General features: G+C 43.4%; 1 protein-coding gene across 1 annotated transcript in view; it reads right to left on the minus strand.

The window, feature by feature from the left end:
* Nucleotides 1–1,437: 1,437 nt before the first annotated feature.
* The window catches only part of GUCA1C (guanylate cyclase activator 1C), a 169,894-nt gene continuing 145,396 nt past the window's right edge, over nucleotides 1,438–25,935 (minus strand). The window contains exon 4 of the mRNA XM_075589542.1: nucleotides 1,438–4,873. Coding sequence (XP_075445657.1) covers nucleotides 4,743–4,873 — 131 coding nt within the window. The 3' untranslated portion in view covers nucleotides 1,438–4,742. The remainder of the gene's footprint in view (nucleotides 4,874–25,935) is intronic.

Consider the following 25,935-nt stretch of genomic DNA (forward strand, 5'->3'; position numbering starts at 1 on the left):
CTCTACCAAGGCAGTGGAATCAACGGTGACCACACCAGAGTGGCGGTGCATGCAACGGCAGGACCAACCATCTGGGGAAGGAACAACGAACATCCCGGTTTTGATACCCGCCTATAGGGAGAGAGATTATAAACCATGCCTTCTAAATCCTGCTTGTTGTAAGTAGGTTTTCAATTTTTCCCACACCGGAGCAGATTACTCACGTCACCACTCCCTGTGTATGATATAATTCCTTTTATATGTATATTTTATTAGATTAGTCTATTTTTAGGTCATCATTAGGTGTTTGTTCAGTGTCAGTTGTTTTGTTAGGTGTTTAGTGTTTGTTTGTTTAGTTTGAATTGTTTGTCCCATCAACAGTTTTAAAGTTATACAGTACACTATGATTGGTCTCTGGTTTTATCTCCACATATTGTGAGACAACCCTCAAGATTCATCTGAAGATCCCTAGGTCAACAGGACTGGACATTGCATTTGGTCAGATATATCTATTTTATACTTTGAACTTGCTTTAGGCGCCAGATAATTTTTTGTTTTTCCCTTTTGTGTGTGATCTGTATTGATCTCATTTGTCCTGGCAGCCTATCTTATATGTATAAGAGGTTTTGGTATGCACTATTAGTGTTTACATGAATTATTGCAATAGTGCTTAAGCACATATTCTTTCTTTTCACATTCCCTGAGGCTCTTGTTAAACTTCCACGTTTTCTGGTCTGCTCCGTGACTCATCCCTCTGCAGGAGTCCTTAGCTCTCTCCACTCTTCTCATACTGCCAGCTCATCCCACTGCAGGGGTCCGCAAGACAACAACTCTGCCAGCTTGCCTCATTCCCTGTTCTGCTTAGTTTCCCCCTCAGTCCTCTACCTCCTGCTCACCGGCAACCCTCTCTCTCCTAATCTATCTATCCCCCCTTCTCTCCCACGGTATCGATCCCCCCTTCCCCTTTCCATTACCCCTACCCCTCTTATCTCCCTCTCCCTCTCCCTCCCCCTCCCCCTCCCCCACATCTCTCCATCATCCTCCCCTCTTCTCTTCCCCTCACCCCTCTCCCCTCTCCTCTCCCTACCCTCCCTTATTTCCCCCTTTCCCTCTCTCCTCTCTTTCCCCCTCTCTCTCCTCTCTTTCTCCCTTATCGCTCTTCGCCCCCCTTTCTATATATATCCCCACTCTCTCCTCCCCTCCCCCTATCCCCACTCTCTCCCCCCCTCCCCCTTACTTTAAGGTAGTGTATGGTAGTATACCCTATAGTTTTGTTTTTTTAAACAACTACAGCATCCGTAAAATGTATAACTACTATATATTGTTACCTTTTTTTTTAAGCTAACAAAAACATTTTTATGTAAACTTTTTTCTTTTAGCAACTAATTTCACTTTGTGTGTAATTTTTTTCTGTAATAGTGCTGGAGTTACCTTTTTAAAATGTGAGCATATTTCTACTGATCCTCTACTCCTGGCTCACACCCTCATTTAGGTCCTACCATTTAGATTTTTATGTTTAGGTATTGATGCAGGTGAGCCCATTCTTTTGTATTCTTTGAGACAGTTACCCCTTTGTCCCTATCGAACTCTGCCTAATGTGACACATACAGTAGTTGATTCTTTCTGTCCCTGTTCAGTACTGAACCACTGTTCTCAACTAATAGTGTTTGGGATAAAAAAAGAAAATTCGGATCCACATTAGTCATATCACACATGATTGTGTCTCCTGTTCAGTGACATTTTATTGATCAGTTCTTCAGATACAAAATAATAAACAGCCCATAACATGTAAATACATGAGAAATAATACATTTGAGTTAACATATTTTCTCTTTCTGAGGGAAAATGCACTAAACCCATGCACACAGTATTTTGAAAAAACAGTTCTGAAAAGCACATATGTCTCTATATGCACGGCATCATTATTTTCACCGATTTCAAATTTGCATAGAAGATTCTACTTTAAATGCTCTAGTGGAAAACAGGCTAACACCCTAATATCCCATGATAATGCAGCCATTCATTATTTAACCAACAGCAAAACACTTGAGGAAGACACCTGTAGTATTATAAATGCTCTATACATAGCATTTTATCTATGAAGAACTGTGCTGTTGAACTATTGAAAGGGTTGATGTGTAAACTTGCCCCATTTTTGGTTCACAATTTTTTTGCTTGAATTTACAGAAAAACAAAACAATTATCTGCTCTAGGACCAACATGGCTACTTTAACATCTCAGTCTCTCAGTCTCTCTCTCTCTCAGTCTCTCAGTCTCTCTCTCTCAGTCTCTCTCTCTCAGTCTCTCTCTCTCTCAGTCTCTCTCTCTCTCTCTCTCTCTCTCAGTCTCTCTCTCTCTCAGTCTCTCAGTCTCTCTCTCTCAGTCTCTCTCTCTCAGTCTCTCTCTCTCTCTCAGTCTCTCTCTCTCTCTCTCTCAGTCTCTCTCTCTCTCTCTCTCTCTCTCTCTCTCTCTCTCTCTCTCTCTCTCTCTCTCTCTCTCTCTCTCTCTCTGTCTCTGTCTCTGTCTCTGTCTCTCTCTGTCTCTCTCTCTCTCTCTGTCTCTCTCTGTCTCTCTCTCTCTCTCTCCTGTATACAGTACAAGTAACTCACAAATCTTTATGTATTTTACATAATATATACAGTACATTACATATTATTGCACCATTAGCTTTGGCTACACATTTGTCATTTGTTTTAAATATACTGTAATTTTCTATGCAGGTTTTTAGTGATTGGTATTATTGGCCAAAAATGTAAACAAGCCGAGTACCCAGTACCCACTACCATCAGTGACATGAAATGTGGGGCACTAGTCGGATATCTTTGCATGAAATAGTTGTCAGTAAAGCCAATCATTTCAAATTACACCTGCTTCAAATTATTAAAGGTGTCAATTTATGTGCTAAAAATGTCTAATTAAAGGCATGTAGCCAGCCAGAAAACAACCTTTTGTCTAAACATGCTAATAGCAAAAGAATGTGTACTTAAATTTTTGGGGGACATTAATTACAAGCTTTGGTACATCTGAATGAAGAAGTATTTGTGAATCGGATGTTACCCTTAAACTTAGCCTGTCCCTATCGGAGAGAAATGAAAGATAAGGGCAGGGGAAGAGAAGGGGCTGTGGCTGGGCAAGCTCTTGCTAAACGCACATAAACATCAGAAAAACAGAGTAGCCAGAGGACATAAAACCCCTCCCAAGTCCTAAATCGCTATACTTAGATCTATTGGTGCTAGATTTGGTAACAAAGACAAATCTTCTAGATGTAAAATCTTAACATGTTACCATCAATATTTCTCTTGTGTCCTAAAAAGGATGAACCCTTTAGATAGTTTTAACTTGAAGATGAAAACTTTTAAAATATGTACTGACATGTCTATTCACCATACTAAATGTATTTCAATGTTGTCATAACCTTACAATCAGTATTTTTTAGGGGCATGATCAGCTGAAAATAAGTGTTTTAATGGCTATATCACATCTATTTTTAGTAGTCGTTAATTGCACTGAAACGTCGAGCAACATCTTTTTTAATTCTTCGCTAATCCAGATGGAAGCCAATCTCTTCAAATTAATTAAAACTGAATTGAAATCAATTACTACTTAAGGGATTACATGTCCCTGGCCTACACCCGAGATATTTTCATTACATAAAATGTCTAATTTATTTAAGTGCAGTAGGAGAGAGAAATGGCAGAGCACAACCGGAATCATCCAAAAAAAGAGAGAATTAGGAGGAAAGTGCGTTATCCATAAAAGGGTTTAATAGTCATGGAAGGAAAAAGGGCAAGGCATTACCCTAATCTAATTTATTTAAGTAAAGGTTTTGATAGTGCTTAGGCTTCTCTGGTTTTTTTTTTCCCACGTTGGCTTTTTTAAAATAAATGTTTAAGCAGGTTTATAAACAGCAGTATACAAAAACAGTTCACCATATACTGTATGAATAAACAAAGTTTACAAAGAGTAGACAGCAAATGACAAAATAGTGAAGTTCTGGTACAATAATAAAGGCTGCTGCAATTTACATATAAAGTACAGTAAACGCATGACAAGGGAGGGGGGGAGGGAAACAGAAAGTTTCAAATGTACAACTTTCTGTTTACCTTCGTCCAATTTTAGCAAAAACATACAATAACATAGTTTGTAAAAACTTGAACTTTCATGAACTTAAGTGCATGGAGAATAGATTTATATAATAAACATTCTACATAGAGATTTTGCTAGTGTGCATCAGTTTTTTTCCATCGATATAACTTTGAGTAAGAGCTCTAGAGAGGGAGCCAATGATTTTTTCCAGGAAGCTGCTATAATACAGTACATCTAGCATCTGTTAACATATGGATATGTAACTTACTACCCGTAAGGGAACAAATGCCCTTTAGAATTTTGCCTAATAGAATTAAACACGTGTGGTATCTGTTTTCCCAACACATCAGAGAGAAGCTTAACCACCAACTCACAAAACTGAGTAATATAGGGGCAAGACCACCAAATGGGTAACATGGTACCAATCTGTCCAAAATGTACGCCAATAGATACCTGATGCACTAGGATATCTTTTACCCAATCTAGAGGTGGTTGAGTACCACTGCATCAGTATATGGTATGTGTTTTACCTTACTTGAAAAAACATTTTGTGCTTCCGGTTTTTCTATCACTCATCATTAAATCCTCACTGCGTTCATTAAAATCATCAATGCTGTAGAAAAACATTTCTTGGTCCTTATTTTTTTTTTTATAGAATTGTCTCTTTTCACATGAAGTCAGATACTTCGTCGTCTTCCATTTTGAATTGTTTTGAGTACATTGGAAAGGTCAAAGCTTTTTGAAATAACTTCCAAAAGACTTGCATCCTTCTCTATTCCATTAATAAATTCTTCTAAAGTCAGCTCCCCTAAAAATAATACAAACATTTCAAATGTATCCTTGTATTCCATATTTCACATTTTTAGTAAAGGGAGATAGAACATAATTTGTTTCCCTCCTGAATCTTTAATATTAAATAAACAACAACATATTACAATACAATATCACACAACCACTCATACAATGCAATATTACCAACCATCCCAATAAATCAAAAGAATAAAGCATTGCTTAAAAAAACTTCAGTAGCAGATTGACAATCAAATATATTAACACTATAGTACGTTGTATAGCATATGCAAAACAGGAGTCTATATATATACCTATTAGAAAATGTATTTCTACTGGGGAACACAGGCCTAGGGTAAGAACGTGGATTAAAGTTCTAGAAGGAAGGAATGGGCACGCCTGTGAACCTATAATGTCTAGCATAAAATAGAGATTGGGTAGCTACTGTGGTTGGGGATGCAGCCAAGTATGGGTGGGGGATTTTTTTGGTGTTTACACTGCTCTTCAAGTAAAGCAGTATGAGTCTAGGAACACAATATACGTTTGAGTCAAGCAACTGTAGCCCTCTCTCTTCATGCTGGGCAGAGAGTTTGTGTATTAAGCAGCACTTCCCTCATTAATAAAAGTGTTCAGGGAGATGAATATGCTAGTAAAGCATTGGTGTCGCCTACTTGTATCAATGCACAATAATTTAGGGGGTATAATACCATTGTATACTTTGAAAGGACCCAAAGAGATTTTGCCAAAGGCGGACAGGAGGCAATGCAGCAGGATAAGTGTGGTTGAGGAGCATCGGGCTGCTAGGTGACAAAACACATAGTGTAGTGTACATGAGGTGTATCTACCACAGGGTGTGGCTCCAACAGTCAAAATGAGCAGGTTCCCATGTGTATAATCACTAACTGTTAGTCCATTATTTGGGACATTTAGCTCATTTCATTTTCATGCTTTTATTTTGTTCTTATTTGAATGTCTTTAATAAGTTGGCTTTTTTAAATTTAAGGGGTATGAGGACAAGTGCACTACCCAATTCTTCTAAATGCAGTAAAATATTGGTTTTACAGATACTGAGATTGCTTTGGTCGTTCAGGACTCTTTTGTGACCAACTTTATCCAAAAGGTTGGGATTTCCAGGTGGTAAACAGAAACAGAAATGAGTTTGCTTGATGGGTGACGTCACGAAACGCGCTAGGGGGGAGGAGTTCTAGAGGCACCGTCTGCATAGGAGGTTCCCAGTTGTTTGAACGGCGCTCAGGCAGTGACGTCAGCGGGACCAGCGCCGGAACACACCAGGGAGGGCAAAGAGAGTCCTGGGCACTGCTGCTGAGAGGAGCCATACAGCTGTACTTGATTTGTAACAAGCAAAAGGGACACCTTAGCAAGCTGCGGACGGCATCCTAGTATTGCACGTGTTACTGCATCCATATGTGAGTTTACATTTGGCTGTTTTTATATATTTTAATAAATTGTGTTGTACTTTCCACACTATCTTGCTGTATTCTCTCCATATCATGCCTTCCGAATATCTACTTGGGAGAGGCTAAAGAAGAGGAGGATTGAGAAGATTTGCGTGGGATTCGTGATCACAGCAAGGAAGAGGTTAAAGCACAGATCCTCTCAACTGAAAGTTGCAAGATTTATCTTGTAAGTAGTTCACTGTGGTCGTACTGTCCTGTATGCACCTGTCCAGATATGCTGCGCAATTTGTGTTTTTTCTTTAACCCTTTATTAGGAGGGACTAACTAATCCAACTGCAATCGTCATTCTGGTTGGGAACATCATTTGGACATTTAAAGGACTGCACTGTATGGACACTTTCTACTGTATTAAGCGCCAGGTATCCCATATGGTTTTTGCATGAGTTTTGTGTGTAGGTTGAGGAGATAACCTGCACTGTGGGACAACTTAGGCTGCTTTATTTGTTTGTTTTTTAGTCATCACGTTCACTTGTTATTGTACGTGCACTTTATTATATTGTAGGCGCAATTAAGTATGCACACCTTTTAATTTAAGGCACATTTTTTAGCATTAGCTCATTATAGGTTAAGCGCTGTAGTTTTGGTGTATTAGTTAGTTATTTACATTATCCTTCCCATGTATACTTATTTGGTATATCCCTGTATACCTTTCCCATCTAAAAAGATGTCCAACCTTTTTTTGAACAAATCTATTGTATCTGCCATCCCAGTCTCCATGGGTAATGAATTCCACATTTTAACTGCCCTTACTGTAAAGAACCCTTTCCTTTGTTGCTGGTGAAATTTATTTTCCTCCAACCTTAAGGGATGGCCTCAAGTCCTTAGTACTGCCCGTGGGGTGAATAGTTCTTTGGAAAGCTCCTTGTACTGTCCCCGAATATATTTGTATATAGTTATCATATCCCCTCTTAGACGCCTCTTTTCTAATGTAAATAAATCTAATTTAGCTAGCCTCTCCTCATAAGTTAGATTGTCCATCCCCTTTATTAATTTGGTGGCTCTTCTCTGCACTCTCTCTAGTTCCATAATGTTTTTTCTTAGGATTGGTGCCCAAAATTGTACTCCATATTCAAGGTGTGGTCTTATTAGTGCTTTCTAAAGGGGCATAATTATCACCATCAGGTGTTCTCCTGGGTAACACTTAGCCGTCCAGCTGCACAGCTGTTCTGAGGTGGGGTTGGATCCCCTCAGAGTTTGTGTGTATTTTTAATAAATTACCTTCCACTAATCCCTGGTGCGCATTTGTGCATTTTTTATTATCTTGTATTTCAGGGCATAATTATGTTTACATCCCTTCCATCCATTGCCCGTTTGATGCAAGATAAGATCTTGTTTGCCTTTGCAGCTACTGCATGACATTGGGCACTATTGCTAAGCCTGCAGTCTACAAGCACTCCTAAATCCTTCTCCATCAAGGATTCAACCAATATATCTCCATTTAATTTGTAAGTCGCCTTTTTATTCTTGCATCCCAAATGCAACCCCTTACATTTATCTGTATTAAACCTCATTTGCCATTTACCTGCCCAGGTTTCCAGTCTCTCCAAGTCCTTCTGAAGAGAAATTACATCCAGATCTGATTCTATTACCTTACATAATTTAGTATCATCAGCAAAGATGGAGACTTTGCTCTCGATACCAACCTCAAGGTCATTAATAAACAAGTTAAAAAGCAGGCGTCCCAGTACCGATCCCTGAGGTACTTCACTCACGACTTTAGCCCAACCTGAAAAAGTTCTATTTATGACAACCCTATGTTGTCTGTCCTTTAACCAGTTTTCAATCCATGTGCATATATTATACTGAGTCCAATTATCTTTATTTTGTACATGTAACAGGGGAGTAATCCCTGTTCAAGTAATGTGCCTTTAATCTAGCAGTGTGGTGGTTAACTGCTGGTAGTCAATTAATAAACACCACTTGCCTGATTTAGATTGCTTACAAAAGCCTGTCTGTTGAGACAGGAAGTGACTCCTTAGCTCACTTGTGAGCTGACCTTTGGAGACAGAGCAGGGGTTCTTGAGTCTCCCAGGAGAGACTGACCAAGAGAACACAGATCTCTGGAGCTGACCATGTCTTGAGCTCTGCCAGAAGACACAGCAGAGCTGATTTCAAGACACAGAGAAAACTACTAAACCTGAAGCTGACACACCCTGAGGGAAGGGAGCTGAACCAGGAACTGAGAAGATTTTCCCTCCAAGAAACAGATAAGACTTTCATTCTTAAGAGACTTCTTATATCTGCTTATTTCATGCTATGTGTTTGGGGCTGGGAGAAATGTTTGACTAAGGGAGATGTGAATTAATTGCATAGTGTTTCACTAGAAATACTCCCAAGTGAATAGAAGCTTTGTTTCCCCCCCCCCCCCTGTGTTTGGATGGATTTCCTGATGAAAAGGAAAAGGCACAATAAAGCCTTATTATAATTTCACCTTATAAAAGTCTCCAATTGTGTACCTCTGTGAACGTCCGTCTACATATGATGTCCGAAGTGGGACGAGAGGTGTCTTTGTAGTTAAAAAGGACTGGAGATTTTTTATGTGAATTTTTTTTAATGCTTTTTGCCTACAACCAGTCTGAGCAACTTAGAAAAAACAAACAAAAAAAAAACCTCATGCAGCAGAGATCAGAGTTAAAGGGATACACACCACTGAAAACTTACAAAACCACAGATGGACTCTTCATCCCAATCCCAAGAGGAGAGAGACTGCTGAAGCAGCTAAACCTTATTTGCCTATCACAAAGAGTAATATGATCATTGAAATAGGGGTTTTGCCTTCCAGCCATAGTCAGGGTTCAAGAAGTGAGTCAGCCCTTAAAAAGGGATAGGTGTTTGTTGTTTTCAAAAGTTTCGCTGAAGCAGTGAATACAGATGGTGACCCACGAGTGGTACTGATTTTGCAAATATAGGTTGCCACACCGCATAGGGCTACCAGCTGTGAATGGAGTATATGCAGAAAAGTGTGAAAATTGATACAAGACTGTGCTGAAGCAGGGGAATTTTTAGCAAACAAATGCGGAGTGTAAAATTGCCCTATAGGGGAAAAAGGGATTTATGAACTGTGTAAAAGGTATTTCAAAGCCAATTGCTGAGTGTTGAGTCACCCTGCCGGGAATGAAAGAAATAGTCCACTGCAAAGAATGTTTTTTTTCTGCCGGTAAAAAGTCTGCCTATATATATATATCTTGGGAGAAAAACAGACACCCAAAGTGTGAAGTGTGAATGCCATAATACCCAAAGATGAGACTGAAAATTACTGAACTCAGGCAGAAAACCAAATTCTGTTGCTGAAGACTTTTTACCTAGCAACTGCACATCTTGTATACTTGATAAGAGAAAATGCATGCACAGTACTGCTGATATTGTAAAACTTATCCAAGAAAGAAAAATTCTACAGAGATGCCTGTGAGAGCTACGACCTCTACACGCAAAATATGCCCACCTGTATGATTGCCACAATTGGGGGTTCTAGCAAATACAGTGGCAGCTGCAATAGCGCCTCCTGAGGTCAGGAAGAAAATGACACCTGATAGCCTAAAAATGGAGGACAAGATGCAGCGTTCCTGTAATGAACCCTACCCCACGGAAGAGTGGCCCTTCCAGTCCAATAAAGAGGAAGACATATCTTACGGGGAACCCAAACCGAGTCACACCCACAAAACACCCCAAGAATGGTGGGGGTGCCTGAACTCGGCTCGAACAGAAAAGACCGCTCCCTTTGATGACGAATATGATCAGCTGGAGACAGAGCGGGAGCAGTGGATCACCGAATATTTCCTTCAGCTATTACAGTTGCAAGAAAAGCCGGGTGGATCCAGTGACGCTGCTAAAATTTCAAATAAAGGAGACCCCAGTATTCCTGACGGGACGGAGTCATTCAAAACAAAAAAGCGGAAAAAGAAAATGAAAAGCGGTTCTTCACTTACCGTGGAAGGTATCGATTGGAGAAAAAGAACCCAGTCTTGTAGCACTCGTACACAATTATTGTGTACGAGTGCTACAAGACTGGGTTCTTTTTCTCCAATCGATATTATCACGTCTCCATCCAGTCAGCACCTCACAGGTTAACAATAGCACTGCGGGTTTTCTGTACGTGTAGCTTACCGTGGAAGGAACAGACACGTCCGCAGATCCTGTGGAGGAAAAGGGGGATCAAGTTGCCCTGCAGCCTAGAGAAAATGGAGAATTCGTCCCGCGGTTAACCGAATATCCAGAGGGCCCAAGGCAGAAGTCGTGTACCCCAAAGAAGTGTCTGTCCGGTGCCAACAGTGAAGAACCCTCAACCAACCATCCCAGGGAAGTGGAGCCGGAACCAGTGAGTGACGATCCCTTGACCAACCCTGAAGATGCCCTGAAAAATGCCAGGCATGACTGTGATATGCTCCGTGAACAATTAAAACAGAAGGAAGATGGTTACACAGAGCTACAGAAAAATAACGTGAAGCTACAGTGTGACGGGAGCTTTGAGACAGGCTATTAATAATACAACACCAAAGATATAACTGGGTTGAACCGGACGAGACTTAGATATGATAAAATATAATTGATTCCTTGATAAAGGTGAACACACGAGATATACAAATAACAGGCAAAATATGGACACTTACTTAAAGGTTAGGACAAGAAAGCCATCAGGATACAGGATGGGCCATTTCTTCCATAATTCAGTTGGCATCACAGCAATACATGCAGATCATGAAGACACATGAAAAAGACATTTGAGTAAGGGGTGACTCTGACTTAAATACCATGTCAAACTCATCTCTTAACCCTAGATGCCGAGTTGTCTAGCAAAAATCTCTTTGAAGCTTTTTGAAGCAGATTTTGGCTTCCATTTTTAGTGTGAAGTATCACACTTAAAAACTCAGTTCCTTGGTTCCTGTCCCCAGTATAAACAATAGGGCAGTTACATTTTTGATCACCGGGCTATGTTAATTCTTGCAGGATGTTCTTCCTGCCTTATTAGCATAGCTTGATGGGGGTCTGCATTTTCAGAACAGATTCAAAATCCCATATACACTGTAAATAACTTCATAACTTCAGTTTAGTCATACTTACTGGCACGCGAGACATATTAATACATTCCGGCACGCATATGACGCTCCCAACCAGACTAAATATTACAGTGTAATATTAAAATTAAGAGATATATTAATATCTGTCCCTTAGAACCGGCTAAACATCAGGTGTTTGTATTCCTTATGTGCGAATCAGTCCCACGAATACATATATGTAGCTTTTAGCACGTTCAGCCGAGGACACCTCATAATATTCTTATATTTAATATGGTCACTCATTCTGATATCTCCTTGCGTAACCGCACCCCTGGCCCCCATCAATACATCCTTTGAAGCAGGGACCCCTGTGTAGTGAACATTTGTCAACTGGTGCTATATTTCACACCCAATGCCCCAGCCTGGGTCTAGCTGTCTCTACCAGCAATATATGTTAACATACACCAACCCCCCTCTGTACCTTTTCACACCCAAACTTAAATCAAGCCTTTTGAAGCCCAGATTTTTCTGAAAAGACACATCACATTTGTATTTTACTAAACTGTAGCTCATTAACCCCTTAAGCGCCAGTGTGTGTGTGGTGCAGACACTGGCCCAGAAACAATACATTTAAACAGGGGAATAGACAGTTGGATGGCTGAAGCAAGGCAAAAACACATTACTGGACCCCAGTCCAGTTAACCCCTTGCTTCCCAGGTGAGAGTAGAGGGTGGCCAAATGGGGGTGTAACCCCTTTAATCCCGGGCCAAATCCTCTCTATCGTCACACCTCCCCTGCTCAATGGGTGCCTGGTGCCCCAGCTGCCTCCCCTGGCACTGGGACACCGCTGGCACCCTTGAAGCACTCAATAAGTCCTGAGGGGTTGGCCTGGCAAAATTGTCCTCCGGCATTGTCCAGTACATTGTCCTGGCCACAGTGGATAGTGAAGTCCAGATCCTGCGGAGCAGGGCTTCACCGTGGCCGCTGGGCATTCTCCTTTGCCTCCCTCTGCCCCCCACCCAGTGCCTGGTGAACCACGTCCATGGTGAAGGGGCCCCTTTGCAGACCAGGCTGCACACTGCCCAGAGACTGGCATGTATCTGCACCAGTAAGAGTCCAGCTATCAAGCACAGACCGTCGCTTTCCTGTCAACCAAATCTGGGAAAGAGCTATGTCACTATCCTGTAGGGACCCTACCTGCCCTGGCCCTGTGCCCACCTGTAGCTGCTCTGCTATACTCCTGACTCTCCTCTCTGGCTGCCTATCTACCCACAGCCCCTCCTCTGGGAACCCAGGGGAAACTGTCAGGGGGGTCACTCCTGGCCAGTCAGAACAAGGGACCTCCTGCCTACCTAGCCCATCCCTAGCTTCTGCCAGCTGCCTGACACCCCACTGACCTCCTATCTCCCCCTGATCCCCAGTGTCTCCCTGCCTAGCCTCTCCTAGGCCCAGCACCTCAGCCCCTGCTGATGACTCCTGCTGCTTACCTCCCTGCAGCCCACCTGCACTCCTCTCTCCCCTGGGCAATAATAACCCAGACCCTGGAACTACCTGAGTGCACCTACCTCCCTGACCTTGTCTCCCCCTTACCAGGGATGAGCTCAGGGGCATCTCTCCAGATGCAATCACCTTAGCTCTTGGCTGGCAGGTATCCCTGGGGTGGCACAAGCCTGCCACTGCCCAGGATACCCCCAGCCCATAGCTAGACTGCAACAGGGGGTTGCTGATCTGAGAAACCCCCTGAGGCTCTGCCAGGGTAACAGGGAACTCTAACTGCCATATCTGCTGCTTTCCCTCCCCGGCTACCACTAGCCCTTCTTCTCTCACTGAGATCTGATGCTGGCTACCTACCTGCAGCCTCCCCTCACTCCGCTTCTCCCTAGCTAATCCTCACTTGAGCCTAGGGACACCTGAGTGAGGCCATCTCCCTGACACTGCCTCCCCATTACCGGGGATTAGCTCATGGTTGCTGGTGCAGATGCACCCACCTTAGCTCCTGGCTGGCAGGTAATCTGGGGATGGTCTAACTTTGCCACAACCCCTGATACCTCCAGCCCATAGCAAGGCTGCAACAGTGGGGCTCTTAACTGAGAGTCCCCTTGCTGCCCCACCAGGGTAATGGGGAAGCCTGGCTGCCCTACAAGGTGCCCTTGCTTCCCCTCCCCTGGTGCCCCTATCTCCTGCCACCCCCCGGTCACCCTTATAGTGAAACAAAGTGGTACAGTCATAAGGAAAAATAAGTCAGGGTCAGTCTGCGACTTGGTCTGGCTTACCTCGCTGGTCCACACAGAGACCGCCGCTTTCATTGGTCCCGATTGCAGGGGGACTGGAGTGGCCACTGCTGGCACCATCTGGGCTGGGCAGCAACGGGCCGCTGCCGCAACAGCGCCCGGGTTGGGTACAGGTACAACGGTACAGGACAAGGGTCCCAGGTCTTTGTGGAGGAACACAGCTCCATGCAAACTTGGTAAAATAACCCATTCCCGCAAACCCTGTCCCTCCCCCAAATAAAATTGCCGCCGGCAGGATGCAGGAGTGGCGGCTTCTTCTCCACCGCTGCCGCCGGTGCTCCGCCGGGATCAGGTGGATGGCCGCTGCTCTCTGCCTCTGTTGCTGATGCAGCCCGTCCAGGTTCTCCAGGAGATGTCCCGAGGAGGGTTGTCGCCCCGGCTGGGCGGGAGCCATCAGAGGATGCCGCTAACTGAGTCATCTTTTCCGCAGCTCGTGAGTGGTGGCCCTGAGGGGCTTCTTCGCCCGACCGCGCACGGTCCGGGCACCGGGCATTATTGTGGCCCGTTTGTTGGCAGGGCCGCAGTGCCTGCCGGAGCTTCTCCGCCACCGGTGGACTAACCCCAGCAAGGGGCAATGGAGTCCAGAGAGGAAATGCTCGAGCGCCGGGCTCATTCCAGAACTTCTCCGCCACCGGTGGACTAACCCCAGCAAGGGGCAACGGAGTCCAGAGCGGAGTTGCTTGAGTGCCGGGCTCTGGGAGGGTATAAGCGGGTCGGTGTGGTACCGACGCCAGGAACTGGGTCCACTTCACCGGGAACCACGTCGTGCCCAACGCACACACCAGTGCTAGCTCTTTCAGGGAAAATGGACGGACCGCCGCAACGGCCGTTACCTCTCCTGGTGCAAGACTTCCGTGCTCTCCGAGACCACCTGCTCCCTCCACAAGTCTCTGCTGTCCCGGAGCTGGGTCCCTGCTCTCCAGGCGGTTTGGTGGTTACAGCGGCTGCAGCTGTGGATCTTTGCTCAGCCTGCCGGGTTTCATGCTCACCGATCGCTGTCTCTCTCTCAGCCATGCCGGCTGCTGGTCCCCGCGCCGACTTGATGCACTCCTCTGGTCTCGGTGCCCGGCTCCAGTCAGACGGATGGCCGGCACTTTGGTTTTGGAGGCAATGCATCTCACAAGTAGGGGAACAGTGAGGAGGTGCCATATCTTGTGTTATATGTTGTACACTGTGTGTTCAATATCTTTAGTCCCAGGAACTTGCAATTACCATCAAGTTCCCACTATATTACAGTATGCCACCAGTTTTATTAATAAGCCTGTGACGGGAGATTTGAGACAGGCTATTAATAATACAACACCAAAGTTATAACTGGGTTGAACCGGACGAGACTTAGATATGAAAAAATATAATTTAATCCTTGATAAAGGTGAACAAACGAGATAATCAAATAACATGCAAAATAAGGACACTTACTTAAAGGTTAGGACAAGAAAGTCATCAGGATACAGGATGGGCCATTTCTTCCACAATTCAGTTGGCATCACAGCAATACATGCAGATCATGAAGACACATGAAAAAGACATTTGAGTAAGAGGTGACTCTGACTTAAATACCATGTCAAACTCATCTCTTAACCCTAGATGCCGAGTTGTCTAGCAAAAATGTCTTTGAAACTTTTTGAAGCAGATTTTGGCTTCCATTTTTAGTGTGAAGTATCACACTTAAAAACTCAGTTCCTTGGTTCCTGTCCCCAGTATAAACAATAGGGCAGTAAAATGTTGGATCACCGGGCTATGTTAATTCTTGCAGGATGTTCTTCCTGCCTTATTAGCATAGCTTGATGAGGGTCTGCATTTTCAGAACAGATTCAAAATCCCATATACACTGTAAATAACTTCATAACTTCAGTTCAGTCTTACTTACTGGCACGCGAGACATATTAATACATTCCGGCACGCAGTGTAATATTAAAATTAAGAGAGATATTAATATCTGTCCCTTAGAACCGGCTAAACATCAGGTGTTTGTATTCCTTATGTGCGAATCAGTCCCACGAATACATATATGTAGCTTTTAGCACGTTCAGCCGAGGACACCTCATAATATTCTTATATTTAATACGGTCACTCATTCTGATATCTTTGTGTAACCGCACCCCTGGCCCCCATCAATACATCCTTTGAAGCAGGGACCCCTGTGTAGTGAACATTTGTCACCTGGTGCTATATTTCACACCCAATGCCCCAGCCTGGGTCTAGCTGTCTCTACCAGCAATATATGTTAACATACACCAAACCCCCTCTGTACCTTTTCACACCCAAACTTAAATCAAGCCTTTTGAAGCCCGGATTTTTCTGAAAAGACACATCACATTTGTATTTTACTAAACTGTAGCTCATTAACCCCTTAAGCGCCAGTGTGTGTGTGGTGCAGACACTGGCCCAGAAACAATACATTTATACAGGGGAATAGACAGTTGGCTGCCTGAAGCAAGGCAAAAACATATTACTGGACCCCAGTCCAGTTAACCCCTTGCTTCCCAGGTGAGAGTAGAGGGTGGCCAAATGGGGGTATAACCCCTTTAATCCCAGGCCAAATCCTCTCTATAGTCACATACAGGAATATGTGCTTGCAATATACTCTTTAGCCAGGACAGAATTGGACGATCTCAAGACTGAGCTAGATACTGCAAATGCTACTATTTCCGCCATGAATGAAAAGCAGAGCCAATCTGATAAAATGGTGGCTACGCTAAAGCGGAAGTATGAGGAGGCACTGAAGCAGATGACAGTCTTCCAGCAAGAGGTTCACACTCTTCGCATAGAGCTGAATGCCTCACATCATGAGACCAACAGCTGCCGCAAAGACCTGGAAGTTTCCAGAAAGGAACTACACAGTCTCACTGAGGAGCTGGACATTTCTAAAGAAACGATTGTCAATCTTAATACAAATCTCCAAGTCTCCCAGAAGGAGCTTCAGACCCTCAACCTAGAGAAGGAAGTCTCACGCCAGGAGACTGTCATTCTCAAAGCAGATGTGCGTAAATGGAAGGAGGACTGCAAAGAGGCCCTGAATAGTACAGAGACTGAAAAAGGAGAACATTTAAGATTACAAAGAAAAAACGTAAAACTCAAAGAAGAAAATTTTAATTTGACAAACGACGTCAAGGAAAAAAATGAAAAGCTGCACGAGCTTAAAGAAATAAATAGACCTTTGCAAGGTGAGAACCAACTGCAAGGTCTGCGTACGCACCTCGAGAAGGCAGAGGAGAAGCATCGAACTCTGTAGGATGACAATCTGCAGGCTGTTAAAAAAATTCAAGTCCTGCAGGAACGTCTGATGACCCAGTATGTCCCCGCAAAGCAGCATGAAAAACTGAAGGCTACCCTGAGCATCACTAAAGCAACGCTAAAAGCCAAGCTTAAAACCCAGGTGACGCGGCACAAAAGGGAGCACAAGAAGGTCCAGAAACTGAAACAAGTAACTGTGGCCCAAGCAAAGAAGTTCATAGTGCTTCACAATGCAATAAAAATGTGGAAGCAAGCTCAGAGAAAGCAAAGCATGCAGATAAATTCCCTGAGAAGAGACTTGCAAGACGCACTCAAAAAACAGTTATCTCTCGCGGATGAGATTACAGTCCTACAAGGAGAAGTATTGACCCTGACTAAGTGTCAGTATCCCACAGCCTCAAAAACCCATGAAGACAAGGGTACAGTGAGAGCTGGGAATTCCACTCATCTGAAGGACAAGGTTGCAAAATCTGAACCACCTAAACAAGCACTAGCAAAACCTTCAGCCACCCAGCAGGCAACAAAAGAAGGTACACGTGCTGAATTAAAACCAGAAGAATCCTTATCTGATGAAGCTGAAAAGATGGGCCATTCTCTGGAAGTGGGTGTGGAATTGCAACTTAATCTAAAAGGGGCTGAACTAGCAACCCCATTAAGTGGGAAAAGGGCAGAGACAGCTTCAAGAGCGGAAAACTCAATGGGCTGTTTTTAAACGCTCTGCAACTGCTGCCATACAGTATGCCTACAATAAGACGAGCACCCGACGCGAGGGAAATCTCATGACCGCGCACATAGAAAAAAGACTATACTTGGAAAAAGTCCTCCTCGAGCGACTGAGGGGTGCTGATCTCAAGCACCTTCAGGAGGAGACACGAATAAACTGGAGAAAGGGCTCCAATCCCAGCAGGACTGAGGGTTCTCTTCCTTCATCCACTCTCATTCAAGTCACAGAGATATCTAGAATGAGAGTGGAAGGATGGGCTTTGGCCGTGGCAAGCCCGAGCTTCCCACAAACAGGGGAGGTATGTAACAGGGGAGTAATCCCTGTTCAAGTAATGTGCCTTTAATCTAGCAGTGTGGTGGTTAACTGCTGGTAGTCAATTAATAAACACCACTTGCCTGATTTAGATTGCTTACAAAAGCCTGTCTGTTGAGACAGAAAGTGCCTTTTTAGCTCACTTGTGAGCTGACCTTTGGAGACAGAGCAGGGGTTCTTGAGTCTCCCAGGAGAGACTGACCAAGAGAACACAGATCTCTGGAGCTGACCATGTCTTGAGCTCTGCCAGAAGACACAGCAGAGCTGATTTCAAGACACAGGGAAAACTATTAAACCTGAAGCTGACACACCCTGAGGGAAGGGAGCTGAACCAGGAACTGAGAAGAATTTCCCTCTAAGAAACAGATAAGACTTTCATTCTTAAGACACTTCTTATATCTGCTTATTTCATGTTATGTGTTTGGGGCTGGGAGAAATGCTTGAGTAAGGGAGATGTGAATTAATTGCATAGTGTTTCACTAGAATTACTCCCAAGTGAATAGAAGCTTTGTTCCCCCCCCCCCTGTGTTTGGATGGATTTTCTGATGAAAAGGAAAAGGCACAATAAAGCCTTATTATAATTTCACCTTATAAAAGTCTCTAATTGTGTACCTCTGTTAACGTCCGTCTACAGTACACCAACCTCTTCTGTGAAACCGTATCAAAATCCTTTGCAAAATCTAAGTAGACCACATCAACTGCATTACCCTGGTCTAAATTCCTACTTACCTCCTCAAAGAAACAAATAAGGTTAGTTTGGCAAGATCTATCCTTCATAAATCCATGCTGACTATTACTAATAATTTTGTTTTCCATTAAGTAATCCTGAATGTTATCCCGTATTAAACCTTCAAGTAGTTTCCCTACTATTGAAGTCAGGCTTACAGGTCTGTAATTTCCTGGTTGTGATCTACAGTAGCTCCCTTTTTAAATATAGGCACCACATCTGCTTTACGCCAATCTTGTGGTACTGAGCCTGTGGAAATGGAGTCCTTGAATATTAAATATAATGGTTTGGCTATTACTGAGCTTAACTCCTTGAGAACTCTTGGATGTATGCCATCGGGGCCAGGTGCCTTATTTACTTTATTTTTTTCAAGTCGCTTATGAACTTCTTCCTCAGTTAACCAATTGTTCATTAATATGGAGGTTGTGGCTTCCTCCTGCGGCACTACTATTGAACTTGATTCTTCCCTGGTAAACACAGAGGCAAAGAATTTGTTTAATACCTCAGCTTTTTCCTTATCTTCAATAATCTGCCTACCCATCTCACACTGAAAGGGTCCTATATTTTCTTTTCTCATTTTTTTGTTATTAAGGTACTTAAAGAACTTTTTAGGGTTGACCTTACTTTCTATTGCAATCCTTTGTTCATTATCCATTTTTGCTACACTGGCGACACACTTTATTCGAGCTTGGCTAGTCCCACGAATTCGGGTATACCCGGGTGTATTGAGGTTTGTGACTGTTTTCTGCCCGAGTACATTGAGTTATTTTCCAAGCAGGGATTGAAGCATTTTATTCCCGCTGGCTGCAATACTGCACAGTATATATATATAAACTGCATTACAATTCATGAATTTATGCCATCTGGTAGACACGCAAATCATTGCAGCCTATTAAATCCTAATCATTATCATTTAACAGATCAGCCGCCCATCAGCCAGGCATGAACCCAGGCTGGGAAGGCAAATGCAACGGGGCTTGTCAGAGGTTAGGAGTGGCGCATTCCAGGTATCTGCCAGGTACATACCGGGTATTTGCTCGAATAAAGTGTGTCGGTGCAGTAATTTGATTGCCCTTTTGCAATTTTTGTTACATTCCTTATAATTCTGATACGATGTCTCCGTCCCATCTGACTTAAAGAATCTAAACGCCTTCCTCTTCTTGTCCATTTCCTCCCCTACCTGTTTATTTAGCCACATTGGTTTTGACTTATTTCTTTTATACTTATTACCCAAGGGTATACACTGATAAGTGTGCTTTTCTATCAATGTGTTAAAGACTGCCCATTTATCTTCTACATTTTTCCCTGCAAAAACATCATCCCATTGTACTGCTTTTAGATTAGACCTCAGTTTATTAAAATCTGCCTTACTAATGTTTAAGGTCTTTGTTGAACCCAAGAAATCTATTTTTTGATCATTTATTTCAAATGAGACCATGTTATGATCACTGTTACCCAAATGTTCCAGGACTTGAATATTTGTTATTACTTCTACATTGTTTGATATAACCAAATCCAGGATTGCCCCTCTCCTGGTTGGTTCCTCAATAATTTGGGTCATATAATTGTCTTTAAGCACCCCCAAAAACATGTTTCATTTTGTTGTAACGCTAATCGCATTGCCCCAGTCTATGTCTGGATAATTAAAATCCCCCATTATGCAAACATGACCCAGTTTTGATGCCTTTTCCATTTGCAAAAGTATTTTAGCTTCCTCAATCTCACAGATATTTGGTGGTTTATAGCATATTCCCACAAACATTTTCTTAATGCTTTTACCTCCACTGCTAATTTCTATCCACAAAGTCTCTACATTTTCATCATTCCCTTCATAAACATCATCCCTTATAATAGGTTTGAGATCCGGTTTAACATATAAACATACTCCAGCTCCCCTTCTATCTGTTCTATCCTTCCGAAAAAGGGAATAACCCTCTAAATTAACTGTCCAGTCATGAGTTTCATCCCACCATGTTTCAGTAATGCCTATGATATCATATTGCTCCCTTGCAGCTATTAATTCAAGCTCCCCCATTTTATCTGTCAGGCTTCTTGCATTAGCAAGCATGCATTTAAGTTTTTTTTCAGCCTGTACTATTATCTTATCTGCTCCTTCCTTTCTGCGCCCACTTGGTTTAGTCTTTAGAAGTTTTCCAGTATTATCTGTATTTACTATGGGTGTCTCACTGCTTGTCAAACTCACACTTGCCTCCATTCTAGCTCCATACCACCTTGTATCCTCCTCTATTCCATTTAGTTCATTATCTGTTTCTTTCCCCTCCCCCCTCCATCCTAGTTTAAAATCTCCTCCAACCTTTTTAGCATTCTCCCCCCTAGCACAGAAGATCCCTCTTCATTGAGGTGCAATCCGTCCCTAGAATATAGATGGCAACTCTCAGAAAAGGAGTCCCAGTGCTCTAAAAACCCAAACCCCTCCTTCCGGCACCACTTTCTTAGCCATGCATTAACCTCCCTGATCTCTGACTGTCTCCCTGCGGTAGCGCATGGCACTGGTAGTATTTCAGAAAATACTACCTTGGAGGTCCTTGCCTTAAGCTTTTGGCCTAGATCCCTGTAATTATTTTTAGGACCCTCCATCTTTCCCTAACTTTGTCATTGGTGCCAACGTGTACCAAGACCGCCGGGTCAATCCCAGCCCCCCCCCAACAATCTGTCTACCCGATCAGCAATGTGCCGAACCCTAGCACCCGGGAGACAACAAACTGTTCAGTTCATGCGGTCACGGCAACAGATTGCCCTATCTACCTTCCTAATAATGGAGTCCCCTACTACCACAATCTTTCTTTGTATCTGAGCATCCTGAGTCCCCACTGTGCTGGAGGAACTATTCCCCTGGCTGCTAGAGGAATTAGTCTCCCCCAGCCTTGACATTTCTGCCCCCACATTCCCAATATCTTCACTCAACATGGCAAATCTATTGGGATGTGTCAGCTCAGAAATGACCTGCCTCTCCCTATTGCCCTTGCTTCCCCTTCTAACTGTCACCCAGCTACCTACCTGCTCCTCACTAACGGCAACCAAGCTACCTACCTGCTCATCACTAACAGCGCCACCATCTGCAGCACTAGTCGAAGCAAGGGCCTGCTCAGTGAGCTCTAATTCCTTTCAAGATTGCCAATGTCCCTCAATATTGCAAGTTGCCTCTTCAGATCAGCAATCTCTGATTCCAAAGAGACCACCCGCTCACACCTCTCACAGCGGTATGCTCCTTGGAACAGCTGCTCCAAGTGCACATACATGTGGCAAGATGTGCATTGAGTGGCATTTTCAATCCTGCTCATTCTACTGTAGCAAATATGAAGTTTAGAAGTACTAACAGTAAACTGTACTTCAATATACTATATCTTGTTTAACCCATTCCTTGTTCAAACTGCTTCTGGTTCTAACTGCACACACTTTAAACAACCAGCACTTCAAATCAACCACATGGATCAATCTGCACACGCAAGCACAGTACACGCAGTGTATTACTGTTTTACAGTTAAAGGCATATGAAGGTAAAAAAAAATGCACATACAAATATAAATAAAAATCAACCTTGTTATTGTGGCACTGTGAACTGCTTCCACCCTCATTGGAAGTGTCCCTGCGACCACAGAGGTGTATATGGCACCAGGAAGTGTGTCTCAATGTCTGTGATGTGCAGCATGCTTTGCCAACACCGCTTGTGTATAGTCCTTGCACACCCTGTACAGCAGGCAGGCAGGGCTGCCACGCGAATACATCAGCACCAGCTGAACTAGATAGCCCAACAAGTGTCCCAATTCGTATGATATCAGGGATTTGGCATGTCCTAATTACAATTAAATCATTGCGTTACGCCTGGCAAGAGAGACAGAGAGTCTCTTGATGAATTCCAATGTGTTTCATGGCGCTCTGCCACTTCACCAGGGAATACAGATTCAGTCTTGACTTTAGTCGCCACTGTTGGGGGAAATAACCCAAACACTAGGCAACTCACCATGGCCAGTGCATAGCAGACTGTAATGGCCCATCGAATTAACACAGCGAGGGTCTCTATATTTGAGTGGGACTCGCACGGTATGAATCCTACCGGGCTGCATCTGTCTGTAAGAGACACGCAATACGAAAGACTGAATCAGTCACTCTACCTGCGCAGCTCTAACAGGTGATCGCGGGGCTTTCATTTTATTTTTATAACATATATTGTAGCAGGGAGTCTCCGGAGCTCCACTGCATTCATTTCAGGTCTGGGACCCCCTGATTTCCGAGTTACAGGCCCCGTTATGGGGTGCCGGTATCCCAGTGGCCATGTTTAAATTCTCCCACGTCATGGCCCACATGTTCGGGAGATTTAAACAAAGCCATGGGATACCAGCACCCCATACCGGGGCCTCTAACTCTGGAAGCAGGTAGCTCCCGAGGCTGAAATCAATGCGATTCAGCTCCGTAGACCCCCTGCTACAATACTGTATTATTAAAATACAATAAAAGCAGCTTCATACATTAGCGGCTAACCACCAAGGCAATGAAGGGGTTAAGCCAGATTATCTGGTTTAATGGAGTTAGAGGGGTTGAGTGAAGGGGGTAGTTGCCCCAGGGTGGGTGGGTAGGCCTACCGGGAGGGTTGTGGGAGTGTTTAACCCCTTCATTACCATAGTGGTTACTACCGCTAAGGTAATGAAGGGGTTAACCTCTTCCACTACCTAACCTAACCACCCACCATGGTGCAACTACCCCCTTCACCCACCTCCTCTACCCCCAATAAACATTAATGCAATCACCAATACAATACATTGAACAACCCCCCCTCCCCCCCACAACTACATTTCAGTAATGGACAAAATCCCTATTATCCATAACTGGATAATAGCACATTTTCCCATTAAAAATAAAACATAACCAAAACATGACCCTGCCAGCATATAGTAAATTAAAGTTGTACTTACCCCTACTAGGAAGAATGCCGTCCTCATACCCCTCGACATCTTCTTGTTCAGTGGGCACAAACAGTAAAATAAAAAAAAAACTAACTACTGGCCACTAACCCCTTAATCGGTTTAGCGGTTATTAACCACAATGGTAATTGAGGAATTAACCACCCCTCCTGCAACCCACCGGGACGCCTAACCACCCTTCCCAGAGCACTACCCCCACCCCCAATAAACCAATTGATTGACACAGTGGCACACAATGTCCTAGTGGCATGGTTTGCGACTATGGCAGTCAATGTGAACGCTGCAAATAAAAAAACCCAGCACCAAATAAAAAAGACATTCAATATGAATAATAATTAAAAAAATGCCAAGAAACTGTAAGGATTGGGTGCAGGCTGTGGCCCTGTGATGTCATCATCGGGTGCAGTCTTCGCCCCCGAGTTTGATCCAGACCTTGCTGCACCTGGTGCCTCATCATTGTGCAAACCCCGCCCAGCAGCCATTCAGCTATTGGCTGCTCCTCTTTTATAGGCTCAGCGATTGCCTCTGCAAATTGGCAGAGCATAATAGTATTTTACTTGTGACATCATACTGGTCGCAAGCACTCTGTTTTGCCCTGCCTTGCCTTGTTCTGCTTTGATTTTCCGTACCTTGTCTTGCAGTTCCTTACCTGAACCTTGGCTACTGTTTATTACCAACCGCCTCTCTCCAACCCTCGACTACGGCTAGTGACTCAAATAATCCATACTCTCTCCAACCTTCGACCACGGCTAGTGACCCCAACAATCCATACCCTCTCCCACCTCCGAACACAGTGAATCTATCTACGTTCCATACTTCTCCAACCCTGACCCATGACTACGAATCTGCATCTTTGCCGCTCCAGGTCGGTGTTTCTATATCCCCACCTCGGCCTCGCAGTTCAGTCCAGTTTGTGGTGAGCACCCGTTACATAAACCAATTGATTGGCACAGTGGCACACCATGCCCTTAATATGAGCATGGTTTGCCATTATGGCAGCAAATGGGAAACCGAAACTTAAAAAAATAAAACAAGCACTAAAAATTCAATACCGTATATTACAATTAAATAAAAAGAAGCATTTGCCAAAAAATCCATTGCTTGTCACTGTGCTTATCTATAGCCCGAAAGGGGCATAGATAAACACATTGGCAGTCAATAAGCATCTAAAAAAAAAAGAAGAAGAAGAAAGCAATGAAATAAAATACTATCAATGTTTTTCTTACCTTTGATGTCTTCACCCTCTGAATACGACTCCAGAAGCAAACTCTTGATGCAATGCTCCTCAACAGTCGATGGTCCTCCGGTAAGTTCTTCTTTTCTTCTTTATTTGTATTCCAATTGGGGGCAGATGTTTCCCCGTCATCTTCTTGGCTCCAAAAGAGATGGACAGGCCTTATATAATGACTGTGATCTCACATTTGAATGTCAAATGGTACACCCCCATTCCGATTGGCTGGTGAACAATGTGACAGGTCCCCCTTTTTTTTTTTTTTTAAAGGATGTGACATCATCAAAAATGAAGTAAGCCAGCCAATCAGGATGGATATACTTCCCTCCCTTTAAGATATCACATTTAAAAAAACTGACTGCCATGACATGGTACTACAACCAATCGGATTGGGAAATTACCATGAGTATACATCCCAATCCGATTGGTTGTAGTACTATGTGATGGCAATCATTTTTTAAAGGATGTGCCATCATCACTTTAACATGTCACATGATACTCTAACCAATCGGATTGGAGGCATCAGATGGCACACCCCAAATCTGATTGGTTGTAGTACAATGTGATGGCAGCCATTTTTTCTGGTGACATCATCTTAAAGAGGGAAGCATATTCTTCCTGATAGGCTGGCTTCCTTCCCTTTTGATGTTACATCTTTAAAAAAAGGGAAACCTGTCACATGCTACACCAGACAATCGGGTGGGGTGGGGGGGTGTACCATTTGACACTCAAATGTGATGTCACAGGACTTACTTGGAGTCAAGAAGATGACGGGATAACATCCGCCCTCAATTGGATTACAAATAAAGAAGAAAAGAAAAAGAAAAGAAGACCTTACCGGAGGACCACCGGCTGATGAGGAGCATTGCGTCATCGGTCAAGAGGTTGCTGCTGAAGTCAGATTCGGAGAGGGAAGACATCAAAGGTAAGAAAAACATTGATTGTATTTTATTTCATTGCTTTTTATCTCATTGTTTTTTTTTTTTAGGGTGCCCATTAACTGCCAATGTGTTTATCTATGCCCTTTTCGGGCTAAAGATAAGCACAGTGATAAGCAATAGATGTTTTCGCAAAAGCTTATTTTTATTTAATTGTAATGTATTGTATTTTTTTTTGGTTGTCCATTGACAGTGAAGGGGCAATCCCT

Source organism: Ascaphus truei, chromosome 3 (assembly GCF_040206685.1).
Source record: "Ascaphus truei isolate aAscTru1 chromosome 3, aAscTru1.hap1, whole genome shotgun sequence".
Classification (NCBI taxonomy): Eukaryota; Metazoa; Chordata; class Amphibia; order Anura; family Ascaphidae; genus Ascaphus; species Ascaphus truei.